Source organism: Coregonus clupeaformis, chromosome 24 (assembly GCF_020615455.1).
Source record: "Coregonus clupeaformis isolate EN_2021a chromosome 24, ASM2061545v1, whole genome shotgun sequence".
NCBI lineage: Eukaryota > Metazoa > Chordata > Actinopteri > Salmoniformes > Salmonidae > Coregonus > Coregonus clupeaformis.
The window spans coordinates 53,236,383-53,256,224 of record NC_059215.1 but is presented as its reverse complement, the minus strand read 5'-3'; the positions used below and the strand labels follow the sequence as shown (position 1 = coordinate 53,256,224).

Below are 19,842 nucleotides of genomic sequence, written 5' to 3'. Positions count from 1 at the left end.
TCCAAAAGGTACGTTTAAGTTAAATTAGTAAAGTTAAGAGTAATAATGTTTACGTATATGCAATGGTTTGTAACTTGCTAACGTTATTGTTAATTCATAATTGTTCACTGCCTTAGTTACTTAAAAGTGGGCTAACGTTAGCTAACAACAACTTAGTACCAGATACCGATAACGTTAAAGGTAGCGTTACATTGCTGCCTGGCTGTAATGTAACAAGTTTACTTAGTTAGCTATCTAACCCTTTGTTAGGCAGTTAGTTTATTCATGAATGTATAGTAACTCACCTATTCAAATACTGTTGTGCATGATAGCTAGATAAATATTGATTCCTGGTCAAAGCTGAATGTTAAAAAAAATCTCCTCAGCTCAGCAGGGAGGACACTCTTAAGACCCAGGCCATCGCCCGGCTGAGGATTTTAGTCGAGAGGGCCATACGGAGGGTGAAGGAGTACCATATCTGGGATGGGCTTGTTCCTCTTTCCACAGTGGGTTCAGTGAATCAGCTGTGGGCCATCTGCTGCCTCATGTCGAACTATCAGGGACCTCTTGACATTAAAGGAGACAAACCAGTCTGATGTTTTTGTCAACTGGAAGTTGTATATTTCCTGAGTAAGCTAGATGGGCTGTAAATAGAAGTACTTTTATATTACTGTATTGTATGTACAAAAAAATGTAAATATGAATTAACTTTGTTGGTAATTTAATTGATCTAATGTTATACTGTATGTTTTTGTTAAGGGTAATAACTTTTTCATAGCTATTAATGAACCTAATGTGATATATTGTAAAAATATCCAACTATTAACCATGTTATGTGCTTATGTGTCATGGCACTGATGGAACTATTAAATATATGTTTGCAAGCAACTGCTTCCAATCCTTTTTGATTTTGGTAAGAGCATTTACAACATCGCAATCCTTTTCAAGATTTGTATTTCAATACATAGATATACAGTATATAACACAATTAAGTTCATTTGCAGTTAAAGAAAAACATGTCGACATTTACATCACAATCCTTTTCAAAATGTGTGTTTCAGTACATAGGAGATATACAGTATATGACAAGTTAATTTGCAGTTAAAGAAAAAAATGTCAAAGGTTCACCTTCCACATTTACCTTAACACTATTTACACATAAAATTCTGCCTTATGTTTTATAACTTAAGAAGACATCCATGTAGATGTTATAATAGAAATGATCAAGCTTCTGTCGCATTGAGTGGATAATCTCCTCATCCCTAAAGATTCTCTCAACTGTGAAGTCAGTGCGGGTATCTGTAATGAAGTCACACCACTGAAGTCCGCTTAAGGCGAGTTGGCCTTGAACCTGATAGTAGTATTTGTGGCTCTTCTTAAGGCAGGCCTGGCCTTTAACTGTGATCAGGTGTTTAACTTGGGTAACATTTTCAACATCGTAACTCTTAACCTCAGCAAGACCAAATGGTGGTGCTTCTGTTGGGCAGAAGACTTTAGCATCCGGGCTGGCTGCAAGGTGAGGTGAATCAGGGTGGATGATGACCCCGCATTGTTTCAGAGAGACATCACAAAAATCAGAATATTGCCTCAGTATCTCAGGTTCCAGATCCAACCCTCTTCTCATAGCAGCTGTCTGAGGAGTTCCTCTCAGAATGCGGGTTGCCAAAGCCTTGGCAGACAACTCCCCACCGAACATGGCATATTTCACGGAATCTGCTGGCTGTCAGTCGGGGTTTGCGTACCTGGCTCCACAGCTGGCATTCTGACTGCATTCTTGTTTCTGCTTCAATAGCAGCAGACATCTCCTCTGACACAATCAGGCTGTCCAAATGACATTGTTGTATGTAGTTGGGCTCAAAATCAATGGGAAATTTAAAGTTGTAACCTTCAATAGGCAACTGAGGAAACTCACTGGCACCAGGGTGTTTAATAATATCTCTACTTAATTCTAGAGGGCACTGGTAAGAAAGCACAGACCCAAATGGCACAGGGCCAAATTTAGAGTCCACCAAATTAAGGCCCTCAAGCCCGTGCAGCAATTTGCAAATCCCTGGTTGTGGACGGATGTCTTTCAGTTTCTCAGCACTGGCCATGACGTGAGGATCCGGAATAGGCCCTGGCATGAAAGTGAGATATGTCAAGTTTAGATTTCATTAAATGCCACCTTATCTTTTCACTAAAAAAGACAACCACACTCATCCAGTCTCGTACATGCTTCTAATACAAATAAAAAATATCCACTGAAAGTCTATATAAAAAGTAACAAATAATAATCACTTTTATGTTTGTATTATTTTAGAAATGCACTAAAGTCTTTGTGCTCTAGTACAGGCGGGGGCTCATTCAGACTCACCATCATAGGCTTGGTACAGTGTGCACTTCACACCAGCTCTGACACTTGTTTTTTTCTTAGCCGCTGGTTTACACACCGCCATATCATTGGTGGCCTCTGGTACAATTCCCTGTGATATAATAATGATGAACAATACATTGTCAAAAGTCAATACAAACTGCAAAGTTCTGCATCAGTGTAACAAATAATGTCTGACCTGTGTCCTAGGCCGGTGCCAGGTCTGCAGTGCGCTGGTGCATGACAGAGGCAATGGCACTGTCTTAAAGCCCATGGTAACATAGTGAGCACTTTGAAAAAGAAGTGCTACTATGTGATTACATAGTGCTTTCCCAGCAGAGCAGGAACATGACATGTGATTGAGTACCACAGGAACCTCTGCAGAGTCTAGTGTAACCTGTTCATAGAGACATAACAATTAGTGCTGTACTTACAAAACATTTTTTCTGCGTTTCATTATAAACTACTGTACACAATTTTCAAAACCCAATTTCTTTTTTTAATTAAGAAAAATTGGCTGTTCTGAAACCTTTGACAAGTAGTGCCAACACTTGTCAAATTTGAACATTTTGAGTTATCACAGAATCTTTCCCAGTCTTTATTGCCGTCAACAACCCACATCGGTTTGTAAGAATTTCGTTGTGTATTAAGTTTAATGATACAAAATCAGAGCTCAGACTGAGAAACAAACTGATCCACAGTGGAACTTTGTGGAATCATTCTTATTAAATCTGCAACCGCAGCAAAACACAACAAAAAGAAAACTTATCTATCTTAACCTATCTTATCATAATGTTAGAGAACTGTTTATCTGAGAAACCTGAAGCCGATGAGCCTCCTCATTTTTCTTCATGGACCTGTAACATCGCCCTCTCACTGTCACCTCACCGTTAACTACACTTGAGACTGTTTCAATACAGTGATTGGGAGAAAGGGCGCAGCATTAGCCATTAATACATTACTGACTCTTATCTTACGGTCGATACAAACAGCAGTAATATTAAAAAGAGGCTGCAAAACAGAAACTCGTCAGCTCATAACCTTCGCTAGCATAGGGCTAATTTAAGCTAAATAAAGATAAACACGCACCTTCATAATCAAACAGGTAACCTTCAACGAAGAACTTGTAGCCTTTATCAAGCTTCGATCTTGAAGTAAGGGACCACTTGTCAGCAAGTCGTTCTACGTCGTTAAGTCGTATTGGTGGCAGATGTGAAAGGGACTGGGTGAACTCCATAATGATGTGCTACTAGCTAAGCGTTCCTAAGCGACACCGGATGTAAACATAACCTGCATCGCGGCAGAACGGAAGTTGTCTGACGTCACGTGAAAAGGGCCTATTGAAAGGAGAGAAAAAAAACTGCAGACACTAGACCAGGACTGGCCAACCGTGTTCCCGGAGCGCTACCGTCCTGTAGGTTTTTGCTCCAACCCTAATCTAGCACACCTGATTCTAATAATTAGCAGGTTGATAATAATATAATATGCCATTTCGCAGACGCTTTTATCCAAAGCGACTTACAGTCATGCGTGCATACATTTTTTGTGTATGGGTGGTCCCGGGGATCGAACCCACTACCTTGGCGTTACAAGCTCCGTGCTCTACGAGCTGAGCTACAGAGGACCAGGGGCAGGGTCGTTACACCTGGGGTTGGAGCGAAAACCTACAGGAGGGTAGCTCTCCAGGAAGAGGGTTGGGCAACCCTGCACTAGACCCGCTATGGAACGAGTTTGACACCCCTGCCCTAAAGCCTATAAACACATTTGCAAAGTCACATGGCAGGATGAACTGTGCCATGAATCGGTTGAACGTCAGGGGGTGCTCTGGCGAGAGTACAGAGAAGGTTGACACTGGGCTAGTACATGTTTGCAATAGCTCACTGAAAAGTTTGATATCCCGATGTACTAGCCAGCCACCAGAAGATGGTGACTTCACTGCAAACTTTCAATATAGATTATTGGATGGATTATATAACAGTATTGACTGATGAATTGGGAAAGTTCAGGGAGCTAAAGTTTGCTATCTAACTGACGTTAAACCAACTAGCTAGCAAACAACACAGCCAACCTATTGAATCAAGTGGTTATGGACACGGCGTGGTAACTTTACACCTCACCCACGCATTCTTTGGAAGGCAAGCAACGCCATTGATAAAGGTAAGAATGGATTTACAAAGGCAGGCTAGCGATAACCCAAACGGTTAGTTAGCTAACTATCATGTTCCCCAAGACAAAAACAAAGTTATTCGGGAACTTGTGTTCTGCAGCTGGGCCTCTAGCATAGCTATCTGCACTCCTAAACTAAACGTTGTATAGGATAACTAGCTAGTTAAACAATTGTTTAAGGAATGTTTTCATTTTCTGTCATTCTGATTATTTTTTATGCATGTTTTGAGGTATGGAATTGCATGTAATTTTGATATATTCCATCTCTTCTGTCATCGTTTCCCACGGGGGGGCAGTATGAAAAAATATAAAATAATGTATGCACTCAGTAACTGAAAGTCGCTCTGGATAAGAGCGTCTGCTAAATGACTAAAATGTAAATTTAATTTTAACAGAAGTGTCTCATGATTAGCCTATATCACACTGACCCAATAGCAGATTCCGATGACCAGCCTACCCATGCTAGATTACGGAGACGTAATTTATAGATCGGCAGGTAAGTGTGCTCTCGAGCGGCTAGATGTTCTTTACCATTCGGCCACCAATGCTCCTTATAGGACACATCACTGGCCATCTCAGTATACCCGGCGCAAGATCCACTGGTTGATGCTTATTTACAAAACCCTCTTAGGCCTCACTCCCCCCTATCTGAGATACCTACTGCAACCATCATCCTCCACATACAACACCCATTCTGCCAGTCACATTATGTTAAAGTTCCCCAAGCACACAACGTCCATCTTTTCGGTTCGCTGCAGCTGGCGTCTGGAACGAGCTGCAAAAAAACACTCAAATTGGACAGTTTTATCTCCATCTCTTAATTCAAAGACTCAATCATCGAGACTCTTACTGACACTTGTGGCTGCTTCGCGTGATTTATTGGTATTCTTCTATGGTATAATGGCGTTCGCAACAATTAAATGTGCATTCTGCCACCTACTGTGCGGATGGATAATAAGGATCCCAAAAAGGAAAACATTTGAGCCCCAAAAACGTATCGGCAGCAGAGATAATGATACCCAGCTTCTTGGACTTATAATATGCCATTTAGCGGACGCTTTTATCCAAAGCGACTTAGTCATGTGTGCATAAATTTTTAAGTATGGGTGGTCCCGGGGATCGAACCCACCACCCTGGCGTTACAAGCGCCATGCTCTACCAATTGAGCTACAGAGGACTTCTTAGACACTTGTGCTGTACAATTAATCACTGTGGCTATAAATGCCACAAAATCTACCTTCTTCACAATGGGTGTATCCAGATCACTCGATTGACTTAACACTAGCAACTGGTTGCAATGCATCCACTGCCATATCTTCAACACTGTTGCCTCTTGCCCCTTTGACTCTCTTCACCGCCTCCACATAGGAGATCCGCTGCGCAGCCCTGATCCTTGACACCTGGACCTCCTTCACCCTAACAGGGCACTCAAGGAAGTCCGGAGTATGATCCCCACCACCGCTGCAACATTTTCAGATTCTTAAATATCATACTTCTCCAGTCTGGAAACATTTGACACATGACCATATCCTTTAGAATTCCCACACTGTAATGGTTTGGACACACGCTCTCACCTCACAAATCCAAGCTTCACATATTCAGGTAGTCTCCTCAAACAACAATATTAATAGGCTTTTCTCCTTCCTTCCATTTACCATACGGGTCAGGCGATGTGCACTGACCACTCCTGGGATTTTCTGACTAAGATACTCGTCATCTATATTCAACGAGAATCCAGCTATAACTCCTTTGGTAGGCGCCCTGCTCCGAATATCAATACATGTTACTTCTGACGTGGACAATTTTGCCAGATCCAGTGCATGCTTCTTCCGTTCTTCATCAACACAATTAACCAAAACAAGTCCGCTTCTAGTCACCTTGATTGAATCCACCTTTCCCACTGCTTTCTTCACAGTCCTGGATATTACAAATGGATTTCCCAAATGAATCTCCTTGTCCAAAAAACGCAGTCCAATAAGAAATGCATTATGGGACCCGTCCTTGTCTTCTGCTACAACTTTTACTCATTTTGTTCCGTTCTTTGATTTCACTGTTTTCCATTCATTATCACACTTCACTTGCTGCACTTTCAGATTCAAGCACAGTCACCATTTCCTCATTCCTCTTTCTATGACATCATGGCGGTCCGCAAACAATCATTTAAGTGCATGCCGCCACCTACAGTGCTAGAATGTACAATCAATCATGATCTGCCCAATTCTGTACTACCATGAAAACCAAAACAAGTAAACCCCTACCAACTTCTACCAAATGCTGCACTATGTTCCCCCCACAATGACAACACAACCTTCACATTGCTCCCACATGCACCGTAATCATGTTCCCCTCCACACTTGGCACATCTTTTCCTTCCTTTACATGTTTTGTACCACCATGTTGTGTTGCTACCGTGTTGTGTTGTCTTGGGTCTCTCTTTATGTAGAGTAGTGGTGTCTCTTATTGTGATGCATGTTTTTGTCCTACATTAAAAAATATATATATATATCCCGTCCCCATAGGAGCCCTTTTGCCTCTTGGTAGGTCTTCATTGTAAATAAAAATGTGTCCTTAATTGACTTGCTGGCATGAAACTGAAGAAAACAGTCTGGAACATCCAGGACTTGTCCAATAAGAATCACTAATTTGTTTCAAAAGGTTTTGCTACAGTGTGGCCTAATGAACACTACCTGGGTTTTGTTTCGAGATGGTGATATCATTTAGTGATAGGCCTAAATGGGTTGGTTGTCGTTGAGTAATTACCCGGTTCCTCACGTGAATAGGAAGGCCATGTCCGCAACATCATGACAGACTGGGAAGAGGCGCTTTAGCAGCCTGACCACAAGGCAAGGAGCCATGGAATGGTTACAGCAGCTACCTTCCCCTGAGCACCTTGAACAGGTGAATGGGGAAACTAGGATTACGCTTGGGGCTAACAGCACAGGCACACTGCCCCTGTGTGGCCCAAACTCTCCACAGACCCTGGACACAGCAGCTGATATCATATGGACTGCACAGGAGGTGGAGGCAGTGGGCTCTGACTTTGGAGACCTGCTGGGGGTTGTTGAGGGCAGTGGGGCGGAGAGGTCGAGGTCCCCCATCTCGATGGTATCAAGGAATGGGACTGGCAGCCAACAGAATGGAGGAGGAGGGGAAGAGGAGAGACTGGAGAAGGTGAAGACCAGCCACAGCAGACAAGACAGTCCAGCTGCTGCTACCAACTACACAGGTAAGAGTACATTTAAATACATGTGGCGTTGGTTATATTCGAAATAAGACGCTAAGCGGGAGGTGATGTGCTTCACTGTAATGTTTTGGACTTATAGTGAATACATCAGCAGAGCATATGGGTACGTCCTGGTCCAAGATCAGTTTGAGCTGTCTTGTTGCAAACTCCTATTGTCGTTGGCACAAACAGATTTGGGTTGAGGTGAGGGTGATACGAGTCTGTACAAGAATGTTCTCCTATTAATCGTTGTGATGCTCAGATGGGTGTTGTGTGTGTCTCTCTCTGTGTGTCAGACCTGTCTCGCACGTCATCTGCCTCACTGTCAGAGCAGCTGTGTTTGGGCCGGGACGAGGCCACCGGCCCTGGGATCAACGTGGAGTGTAGGATCTGTGGGGACAAAGCTTCAGGGTTTCACTACGGTGTGCATGCCTGCGAGGGCTGCAAGGTGAGCGCGATTCCGCCGATCTACCAATGGGTCTTCTTCATCAGAAAAACATTAGCCTAATGTTCTTAGGTCTTAAATCTTGGAGGTTTTGGCATGGCTGCTAACATCCTCAACCAGAGCTTAGCTTGAGTTTAGTTTGTGTCCTGTGTGGCAGCATTCCAGCCATTGAAGTTAGTTAACCTGAAACTCAAGTTCATTGACCACCTCTGTCTGTGTGTGTATCATGTGGTCCAGGGCTTCTTCCGGCGGACCCTTCGGTTGAGGCTGGAGTATGAGCGCTGTGAGAGAGCCTGTATGATCCTGACGAAAAACCGTAACAAGTGCCAATACTGTCGCTTCCAGAAGTGCCTAGCCCTTGGCATGTCACATGATGGTGAGAATAGGACTGACACTGGTGGGAAAGTTTGAATATGATACTTTGACACATTACAAGCTGCTTAATGTAACAATTTCATTACCTAGTTACCGGTATTTCAATATTCTCAATAACACATCTTGTTTTTCTTCTCAGGCATATTTACTTACATTTACACACGCATCATTTGGGTTATATAGATCAACATTGACTGTTTATTTTTAGTACTTTAATGCTATCCTGTCTGTTTCCCCAGCGATCCGGTATGGGCGTATGCCGGAGGCTGAGAAGAAGCTTATGGCTGGCCTGCTAGCTGAGGAGCTAGATACCCAACACCCTGGAGGCTTGGACCTCAAGACCCTTACTAAACAGGTGTACCAAGCCTACCTGCAGAACCTCATCATGACCAAGAAGAAGGCCCGCAGTATCCTCACCGGCAAGACCAGCTGCACATCGGTAAAAATAAAATGGTGTTTGTCACATGAGCCGACTACAACTGGCGTAGACCTGCTTGCTTACGAGCCCTTCCCAACTATGCAGAGTTTTAAAATAAAATAGTAACACGAGAAATAAAAACGCATAAATGGAGCTATTACCAGATCAATGTGCAGAGGTACGAGGTATGAGGGAGATATGTACATGAAGGCAGGGTAAAGTGACTAGGCATCAGGATAGATAATAAGGTATTTGAGGTAGATATGTACATGAAGGCAGGGAACTAGGCATCAGGATAGATAATAATACGGTATTTGAGGTAGATATGTACATGAAGGCAGGGTAAAGTGACTAGGCATCAGGATAGATAATAAGGTATTTGAGGTAGATATGTACATGAAGGCAGGGAACTAGGCATCAGGATAGATAATAATACGGTATTTGAGGTAGATATGTACATGAAGGCAGGGTAAAGTGACTAGGCGTCAGGATAGATAATAATAAGGTATTTGAGGTAGATATGTACATGAAGGCAGGGAACTAGGCATCAGGATAGATAATAATAAGGTATTTGAGGTAGATATGTACATGAAGGCAGGGTAAAGTGACTAGGCATCAGGATAGATAATAATACGGTATTTGAGGTAGATATGTACATGAAGGCAGGGTAAAGTGACTAGGCATCAGGATAGATAATAATACGGTATTTGAGGTAGATATGTACATGAAGGCAGGGTAAAGTGACTAGGCATCAGGATAGATAATAATAAGGTATTTGAGGTAGATATGTACATGAAGGCAGGGTAAAGTGACTAGGCATCAGGATAGATAATAATACGGTATTTGAGGTAGATATGTACATGAAGGCAGGGTAAAGTGACTAGGCATCAGGATAGATAATAATAAGGTATTTGAGGTAGATATGTACATGAAGGCAGGGTAAAGTGACTAGGCATCAGGATAGATAATAATAAGGTATTTGAGGTAGATATGTACATGAAGGTAGGGTAAAGTGACTAGGCATCAGGATAGATCATAATAAGGTATTTGAGGTAGATATGTACATGAAGGCAGGGTAAAGTGACTAGGCATCAGGATAGATAATAATACGGTATTTGAGGTAGATATGTACATGAAGGCAGGGTAAAGTGACTAGGCATCAGGATAGATAATAATAAGGTATTTGAGGTAGATATGTACATGAAGGTAGGGTAAAGTGACTAGGCATCAGGATAGATCATAATAAGGTATTTGAGGTAGATATGTACATGAAGGCAGGGTAAAGTGACTAGGCATCAGGATAGATAATAATACGGTATTTGAGGTAGATATGTACATGAAGGCAGGGTAAAGTGACTAGGCATCAGGATTAATAATAATAATAATAATAATAATAATAATAAGAGTAAAATAAAGAACAGAGTAGCAGAAGCAAATGAGTGTAAAAGTGTGGATAATGTGTATGTAAGTATTCAGACCTCTTGACTTTTTCCATAGTTTGTTACGTTACAGCCTTATTTTAAAATTGATTTAAATTGCTTTTTTCCCCCTCAACCTACACACAATACCTCATAATGACAAAGCAAAAACAGGTTTTTAGAAATGTTAGCAAATGTATTAAAAATAAAAAACTGAAATATTACATTTACATAAGTATTCAGGCCCTTTACTCAGTGCTTTGTTGAAGCACCTTTGGTTGCGATTACAGCCTCGAGTCTTCATGGGTATTTTTACATTTACATTTTAGTCATTTAGCAGACGCTCTTATCCAGAGCGACTTACATATATATATATTTTTTATACTGGCCCCCTGTGGGAATCGAACCCACAACCCTGGCGTTGCAAACGCCATGCTCTATCAACTGAGCTACATCCCTGCCGGCCATTCCCTCCCCTACCCTGGACGACGCTGGGCCAATTGTGCGCCGCCCATGAGTCTCCCGGTCGCGGCCGGCTGCGACAGAGCCTGGATTCGAACCAGGATCTCTAGTGACACAGTTAGCACTGCGATGCAGTGCCTTAGACCACTGCGCCACTCAGGAAACACAATGACACTATGACACTACAAGCTTGGCACACCTGTATTTGGGGAGTTTCTCCCATTCTTCTCTGAAGATCCTCTCAAGCTCTGTCAGGTTGGAAAGGGCGCGTCGATGCACAGCTATTTTCAGGTCTCTCCAGAGATGTTCGATCAGGTTCAAGTCCGGACTCTGGCTGGGCCACTCAAGGACATTGAGACTTGTCCTGAAGCCACTCCTGCGTTGTCTTGGCTGTGTGCTTAGGGTCGTTGTCCTGTTGGAAGGTGAACCTTCGCCATAGTCTGAGGTGCTGAGCGCTCTGGAGCAGGTTTTCATCAAGGATCTCTCTGTACTTCGCTCCGTTCATCTTTCCCTCGATCCTGACAAGTCTTCCAGTCCCTGCCGCTGAAAAACATCCCCACAGCATGATGCTGCCACAATGCTTCACCGTAGGGATGGTGAAAGGTTTCCTCCAGACGTGATCCTTTGCATTCAGGCCAAAGAGTTCAATCTTGGTTTCATCAGACCAGATAATCTTGTTTCTCATGGTCTGAGTCTTTAGGTGCCTTTTGTCAAACTCCAAGTGGGCTGTCGTGCCTTTTACTGAGGAGTGGCTTCCGTCTGGCCACTTTACCATAAAGGACTGATTGGTGGAGTGCTGCAGAGATGGTTGTCCTTCTGGAAGGTTCTCCCATCTCCACAGAGGAACTCTGGAGCTCTGTCAGAGTGACCATTGGGTTCTTGGTCACCTCCCTGACCAAGGCCCTTCTCCCCTGATTGCTCAGTTTGGCCGGGTGGCCAGCTCTAGGAAGAGTCTTGGTGGTTCCAAACTTCTTTCATTTAAGAATGATGGAGGCCACTGTGTTCTTGGAGACCTTCAATGCTGCAGAAATGTTTTGGTACACTTCCCCTGATCTGTGTCTCGACACAATCGTGTCTCGGAGCTCTACGGACAATTCCTTCGACCTCATGGCTTGGTTTTTGCTCTGACATGCACTGTCAACTGTGGAGCCTTTATATAGACCGGTGAGTTTATTTCTAAATCATGTCCAAACAATTGAATTGGCCACAGGTGGACTCCAATCAAGTTGTAGTTACATCTCAATTTGGAGTGTCACGGCAATGAGATTTCTGTATTTCATTTTCAATAAATGTGTTCAAATTTCTAAATATGTTTTAACTTTGTCATTCTGGGGCATTGTGTGTAGATTGGTGAGGAGGGATAATCTATTTTAAATTCAGGCTGTAACACAAGAAAATGTGTAAGTCAAGGTGCCTGTACAGTATTACTTTAGTGCATTGTTGCAAGCGATGCATGTTTTGGAATATTTGTATTCTGTACAGGCTTCATTGTTTTCACTCTGTCAATTAGGTTAGTATTGTGGAGTATCTACAATGTTGTTGATCCATCCTCAGTTTTCTCCTATCACAGCCATTATACTCTTAACTGTTTTAAAGTCACCATTGGCCTCATTGTGAAATACCTGTGCGGTTTCCTTCCTCTCTGGCAACGGAGTTAGGAAGTATGCCTGTATCTTTTGTAGTGACTGGATGTATTGATACACCATCCAAAGTGTAATTCATAACTTTACCTCATCTCATCCCTTTGAGCATGGTTGTCATTCAAAAATCATGTTAAACACTATTATTGCACATAGTGAGTCCATGCTACTTTTGTGACTTTGTTAAGCAAATTATTACTCCTGAACTTATTTAGGCTTACCATAACAAAGGGGTTGAATATTTATTGACTTAAGACATTTCAGCTTTTCATTTTTTAATTAATTTGTACACATTTCTAAAAACACAATTCCACTTTGATATTATGTGAGTGTGTGTGTAGGCCAGTGACAATATCTCAATTTAATCAATTTTAAATTCAGGCTAACACAACAAAATGTGGAAAAGGTTAAGGGGTGTCAATACTCTGAAGACACTGTATGTTTATGGTCACAACTCAAAACAACCCCTCTGAGTTTTGATGATGGGGATGTTTTTTATGGTTGCACCAATCTAGATGAATGTTACTAGTAACCTCATGGAAAAGTTTAGTGGCTTATTTGAAAAGGGTATTTGTAGAGCTCTGAAGTTTACAGACTGCCTCTCATCAATCTGTTTTTCATAATGATTTTAACTTGACGTGAACACTTACAAGGGTGGCAGGTAGCTTAGTGGTTAAGAGCGTTGTGCCAGTAACCGAAAGGTCGCTGGTTCTAATCCCCGAGCCCACTAGGTGAAAAATCTGTCGATGTGCCCTTGAGCAAGGCACTTAACCCTAATTGCTCCTGTAAGTCGCTCTGGATAAGAGCGTCTGCTAAATGACCAATTATTACATATAGATGTTTTTGTATATCCCGAGACCTATAACAAGCTAAAGAGTTTTATAAGAGGAACATTAAAGATGAATGCTTTCTCTCTGTCCCCTCAGACATTTGTGATCCATGATGTGGACACCCTGTGGCAGGCAGAGAGTGGTTTAGTATGGGACCAGTTAGTCCCGGGTGCGCCCCTCACCAAGGAGATAGGGGTACACGTGTTCTACCGCTGTCAGTGCACCACGGTGGAGACCGTACAGGAGCTCACTAAGTTCGCCAAGAGCATCCCAGGGTTTGTGGATCTCTTCCTTAACGACCAGGTACGGCACATAGAGATGTATACAAAACATTAAGAACACCTGCTCTTTCCATGACAGACTGACCAGGTGAAAGCTATGATCCCTTATTGATGTCACTTGTTAAATCCACTTCAGTGTAGATGAAGGGGAGGAGACAGGTTAAAGAAGGATTTGTAAGCCTTGAGGCATGGATTGTGTATGTGTGCCATTCAGAGGGTGAATGGGCAAGACAAAATATTTAAGTGCCTTTGACAGGGGTATGGTAGTAGGTGCCAGGCGCACCGGTTTGTGTCAAGAACTGCAATGCTGCTGGGTTTTTCACGCTCAACATTTTCCCGTATGTATCAAGAATGGTCCACCACCCAAAGGACATCCAGCCAACTTGACTCAACTGTGGGAAGTATTGGATTCAACATTGGCCAGCATCCCTGTGGAACGCTTTCGACACCTTGTAGAGTCCATGCCCCGACGAATTACATTTTTACATTTTCATCATTTAGCAGACGCTCTTATCCAGAACGACTTACAAATTGGTGCATTCACCTTATGATAGCCAGTGGGACAACCACTTTACAAATATATTTTTATAAATGTTTTGGGGGGTGGGGGTAAGGGGGGGTAGAAGGATTCCTTTATCCTATCCCAGGCATTCCTTAAAGAGGTGGGGTTTCAAGTGTCTCCGGAAGGTGGTGAGTGACTCCGCTGTCCTGGTGTCGTGAGGGAGCTTGTTCCACCATTGGGGTGCCAGAGCAGCGAACAGTTTTGACTGGGCTGAGCGGGAACTGTGCTTCCGTAGAGGTAGGGGAGCCAGCAGGCCAGAGGTGGATGAACGTAGTGCCCTCGTTTGGGTGTAGGGACTGATCAGAGCCTGAAGGTACGGAGGTGCCGTTCCCCTCACAGCTCCGTAGGCAAGCACCATGGTCTTGTAGCAGATGCGAGCTTCAACTGGAAGCCAGTGGAGTGTGCGGAGGAGCGGGGTGACGTGAGATAACTTGGGAAGGTTGAATACCAGATGGGCTGTGGCGTTCTGGATGAGTTGTAGGGGTTTAATGGTACAGGCAGGGAGCCCAGCCAACAGCGAGTTGCAGTAATCCAGACGGGAGATGACAAGTGCCCGGATTAGGACCTGTGCCGCTTCCTGTGTAAGGCAGGGTCGTACTCTCCGAATGTTGTAGAGCATGAACCTACAGGATTGGGTCACCGCCTTGATGTTAGTGGAGAACGACAGGGTGTTGTCCAGGGTCACGCCAAGGCTCTTTGCACTCTGGGAGGAGGACACAACGGAGTTGTCAACCGTGATGGCGAGATCATGGAACGGGCAGTCCTTCTCCGGGAGGAAGAGCAGCTCCGTCTTGCCAAGGTTCAGCTTGAGGTGGTGATCCATCATCCACACTGATATGTCTGCCAGACATGCAGAGATGCGATTCGCCACCTGGTTATCAGAAGGGGAAAGGAGAAGATTAATTGTGTGTCGTCTGCGTAGCAATGATAGGAGAGGCCATGTGAGGATATGACAGAGCCAAGTGACTTGGTGTATAGCGAGAATAGGAGAGGGCCTAGAACTGAGCCCTGGGGGACACCAGTGGTGAGAGCACGTGGTGCGGAGACATATTCTCGCCACGCCACCTGGTAGGAGCGACCTGTCAGGTAGGACGCAATCCAAGAGTGAGCCGCGCCGGAGATGCCCAACTCGGAGAGGGTGGAGAGGAGGATCTGATGGTTCACAGTATCAAAGGCAGCAGATAGGTCTAGAAGGACGAGAGAGAGTTAGCTTTAGCAGTGCGGAGAGCCTCCGTGACACAGAGAAGAGCAGTCTCAGTTGAATGACCAGTCTTGAAACCTGACTGGTCTTGACCAGTTTTGAAACCTGACTGGTTTGGATCAAGAAGGTAATTCTGAGAGAGATGGCAAGAGAGTTGGCTAAAGACGGCACGCTCAAGAGTTTTGGAGAGAAAATAAAGAAGGGATACTGGTCTGTAGTTGTTGACATCGGAGGGATCGAGTGTAGGTTTTTTGAGAAGGGGTGCAACTCTCGCTCTCTTGAAGACTGAAGGGACATAGCCAGTGGTCAAGGATGAGTTGATGAGCGAGGTGAGGTAAGGGAGAAGGTCACCGGAGATGGTCTGGAGGGGATAGGGTCAAGCGGGCAGGTTGTTGGGTGGCCGGCCGTCACAAGTCGCAAGATTTCATCTGGAGAGAGAGGGGAGAAAGAAGTCAAAGCATAGGGTAGGGCAGTGTGAGCAGGACCAGCGGTGTCATTTGACTTAACAAACAAGGATCGGATGTCGTCAACCTTCTTTTCAAAATGGTTGACGAAGTCATCCACAGAGAGGGAGGAGGGAGGAGGATTCAGCAGGGAGGAGAAGGTGGCAAAGAGCTTTCTAGTGTTAGAGGCATTTGCTTGGAATTTAGAGTGGTAGAAAGTGGCTTTAGCAGCAGAAACAGAGGAAGAAAATGTAGAGAGGAGGGAGTGAAAAGATGCCAGGTCCGCAGGGGTCTAGTTTTCCTACATTTCCGCACGGCTGCCCGGAGCCCTGTTCTGTGAGCTCGCAATGAGTCGTCAAGCCACGGAGCAGGAGGGGAGGACCAAGCCGGCCGGGAGGATAGGGGACATAGAGTCAAAGGATGCAGAAAGGGAGGAGAGGAGGGTTGAGGAGGCAGAATCAGGAGATTGGAGGGAGAAGGATTGAGCAGAGGGAAGAGATGATAGGATGGAAGAGGAGAGAGTAGCGGGGAGAGAGAGAGAGAGAGAGCGAAGGTTGCGACGGCGCATTACCATCTGAGTAGGGGCAGAGTGAGTAGTGTTGGAGGAGAGCGAGAGAGAAAAGGATACAAAGTAGTGGTCGGAGACTTGGAGGGGAGTTGCAGATTAGTAGAAGAACAGCATCTAGTAAAGATGAGGTCAAGCGTATTGCCTGCCTTGTGAGTAGGGGGGGACGGTGAGAGGGTGAGGTGAAAAGAGGAGAGGAGTGGAAAGAAGGAGGCAGAGAGAAATTTGTCAAAGGTAGACGTAGGGAGGTTAAAGTCACCCAGAACTGTGAGGGGTGAGCCATCCTCAGGAAAGGAACTTATCAAGGCGTCAAGCTCATTGATGAACTCTCCAAGGGAACCTGGAGGGCGATAAATGAGAAGGATGTTAAGCTTGAATGGGCTAGTGACTGTGACAGCATGGAATTCAAATGAGGAGATAGACAGGTGGGTCAGGGGAGAAAGAGAGAATGTCCACTTGGGAGAGATGAGGATTCCTGTGCCACCACCCCGCTGACCAGATGCTCTCGGGGTATGCGAGAACACATGGTCAGACGAGGAGAGAGCAGTAGGAGTAGCAGGCTGAAGCTGTTCTGAGGGCAAAAGGGGGAGGTGCAACTCCCTATTTGGAAGATGTTCCTAATGTTTGTTATACTCAATGTATATAGATCTACCTATTTCTATGGTATGGCATGGTCTTCAATCACCAGAGGGTTAGAGCTTGCAAGAAAGGCATTTCACTGTACTTGTTTGTGCATGTGACATTACAAACTTGAAACTGAGAACTGAAACTGAGCTAACTTTACCAACCCCCAGTTTTTTAAAATGTTAATAGGGATTATGTGATACAATATCTCCCTGATGGCTAGCTACAACTAAAAGAGCACACAATTGCTTTTGGGCACGTACTGTATAATTTGAAAAACCCTGATATGGATTGACAGTTTGCTTACGTGTTTGCCCGTCTTCCTCAGATGAAGGGAGAGAATGCTCTTATTATTTTCTTCTGCTTATCTGCCTCAGGTAACACTACTGAAGTATGGCGTCCACGAGGCCATCTTCGCCATGCTGCCCTCCCTCATGAACAAAGATGGCCTCCTGGTGGCCAACGGGAAGGGCTTTGTGACCCGGGAGTTCCTGAGGAGCCTCCGTAAACCCTTCAGTGAGATCATGGAGCCCAAGTTTGAGTTTGCTGTGAAGTTCAATGCTCTGGAGCTGGATGACAGTGACCTGGCTCTGTTCGTGGCCGCTATCATCCTGTGTGGAGGTATGGTGTACTTCTGTACTAGTAGTAACTCTGACACTAGTACTGTTCTGCCCTGATAACCCTGACCTTAACGTTGTTCGTAGCTGCTATCATCCTGTGTGGAGTTGAGGGGAGCTCTTTCTCAATTAATCTTTCCCTATATTCCTGGTATCCTCTCGCCTCCTCAAAACACATTGGAGAGGAAGGTCAGAGGGGAGGGAACATTACCTTTTTTTTCTTCCAATATGGTTGAGAAGGTGGTGAAGATATGATGCGAGGAATAGCGGAAAGGTTGTGCTATTAGTTGGTAACTTTCACGTCTGTGATCTACCCATCTAACTATTCTCGATCTATCTGCAGACCGTCCAGGGCTGATGAACGTGAAGCAGGTAGAACAGAGTCAGGATGGTATTCTCCAGGCTATGGACCAGCACCTACAGGAAAACCACCAGGACTCCCTCTTCCCCAAGCTGCTGAACAAGATGGCCGACCTCAGACAGCTGGTCACAGAGAACACCCTGCTGGTGCAGAAGATCAAGAAGACCGAGTCTGAGACCTCTCTGCACCCACTACTACAGGAGATCTATAAGGACATGTACTGACTGGACCGGACTGAACCTGTACAGACTGGACTAAAACGGATTGGACTGGACTGAAACAGATCAGACCTGTACTGACCGGAATAAACTGGACTAGAACTTGCTGCACCTACTACTGCAGTAGAACTACAAGGACATGTACTGGTCACCTCAAAAGAAGTGCACTATATAGGGAATAGGGGGCCATTTGGGACGCACCTGAGTCTGAGCCCTCGCTGCACCTGCTACTACAGCAGATCTATAAATATATGAACTGACTGGATTAGATAGGAACTGGACTAAACCGGATTAAACTGGACCAGACCGGATCTCGCTGCCCCCAGTACTACTTCTTCATAAGCACAACTACAGACTGTTCAATTTAATACAACTTTATTGTCCCCTTAGGGCAAATACTGACTGTGGTTCATAGCAATACATGACATTATGATGTTGTGTATATATTAATGTACATTTCACATGTATATATTTAGTGCATTCGGAAAGTATTCAGACCCTTCCCTTTTTCCATATTTTATTACGTTAAAGCCTTATTCTAAAATTGATTAAAGTACACACAATACCCCATAATGACAGTAAACAGTTTTTTTTGACATTTTTGCTAATGTATTACCTTTATTAACGAATACCTTTTATTTACATAAGTATTCAGACCCTTTGCTATGGGACTCAAAATTGAGCTCCGGTGCATCCTGTTTCCATTGATCATCCTTGATGTTTCTACAACTTGATTGGAGTCCACCTGTGGTAAATTTCAATTGATTGGACATTATTTGGAAAGGCACACACCTGTCTATATAAGGTCACATAGTTGACAGTGCATGTCAGCGCAAAAACCAAGCCATGAGGTTGACGGAATTGTCCGTAGACCTCAGAAAAGATTGTGTTGAGGCACAGATCTGGGGAAGGGTACCAAAAACATTCTGCAGCATTGAAGGTTCCCAAGAACACAGTGGCCTCCATCATTCTTAACTGGAAGAAGTTTAGAACCACCAAGACCCTAGAGCTAGCCGCCTGGCCAAACTGAGCAATCGGGATTGAAGGGCCTTGGTCAGGGAGGTGCTACTCCTCAGTAAAAGCCACATGACAGCCCGCTTGGAGTTTGCCAAAAGGCACCTAAAGGACTCTCAGACCATGAGAAACAAGATTCTCTGGTCTGATGAAACCAAGATTGAACTCTTTGGCCTGAATGGCAAGCGTCACGTCTGGAGGAAACCTGGCACCATCCCTACAATGAAGCATGGTGGTGGCAGCATCATGCTGTGGGGATGTTTTTCAGAGGGCAGGGAGACTAGTCAGGATCGAGGGAAAGATGAACGGCACAAAGTACGGAGTTCTTTGGTGGAAATCTGCTCAGGACCTCAGTCTGGAGCGAAGATTCACCTTCAACAGGACAACGACCCTAAGCACACAGCCAAGACAACGCAGGAGTGGCTTCGGGACAAGTCTCAATGTCTTTGAGTGGCCCAGCCAGAGTCCGGATTTGAACCTGATCTAACGTCTCTGGAGAATAGTTGTGCAGCGACGCTCCCGATCCAACCTGACAGAGCTTCAGAGGATCTGCAGAGAAGAATGGGAGAAACTCCCCAAATACAGGTGTGCCAAGCTTGTAGCGTCATACCTAAGAAGACTCGAGGCTGTAATCTCTGCCAAAGGTGCTT

General features: G+C 44.4%; 1 protein-coding gene across 2 annotated transcripts; it reads left to right on the top strand.

Annotated features, from left to right (window-relative positions):
- Positions 1-4,037: 4,037 nt before the first annotated feature.
- On the top strand, positions 4,038-18,687 carry LOC121537838 (peroxisome proliferator-activated receptor delta-like). 2 transcript variants are annotated; one of them, XM_041845439.1, is made up of 8 exons: positions 4,038-4,486; positions 7,276-7,721; positions 8,015-8,166; positions 8,401-8,539; positions 8,778-8,977; positions 13,403-13,609; positions 17,360-17,603; positions 17,943-18,687. In XM_041845439.1, exons 2-8 carry the CDS (start codon positions 7,349-7,351, stop codon positions 18,182-18,184), a joined length of 1,557 nt encoding a protein of 518 aa, XP_041701373.1. In that variant the 5' UTR covers positions 4,038-4,486; positions 7,276-7,348; the 3' UTR covers positions 18,185-18,687. The 2 variants fall into 2 exon arrangements, with proteins under 2 accessions (XP_041701373.1, XP_041701374.1); XM_041845440.1 differs by lacking the exon at positions 13,403-13,609.
- Positions 18,688-19,842: the final 1,155 nt, after the last annotated feature.

What these genes read in the sequence shown, in the direction of transcription:
- LOC121537838 (XM_041845439.1), top strand. Translation starts at nt 7,349, where the DNA reads ATGGAATGGTTACAGCAGCTACCTTCCCCTGAGCACCTTGAACAGGTG. An exon ending in GCAAGACCAGCTGCACATCG is followed by an intron (nt 8,978 to 13,402) that starts GTAAAAATAAAA and finishes CTGTCCCCTCAG; the next exon opens with ACATTTGTGATCCATGATGT. An exon ending in ATCTCTTCCTTAACGACCAG is followed by an intron (nt 13,610 to 17,359) that starts GTACGGCACATA and finishes TATCTGCCTCAG; the next exon opens with GTAACACTACTGAAGTATGG.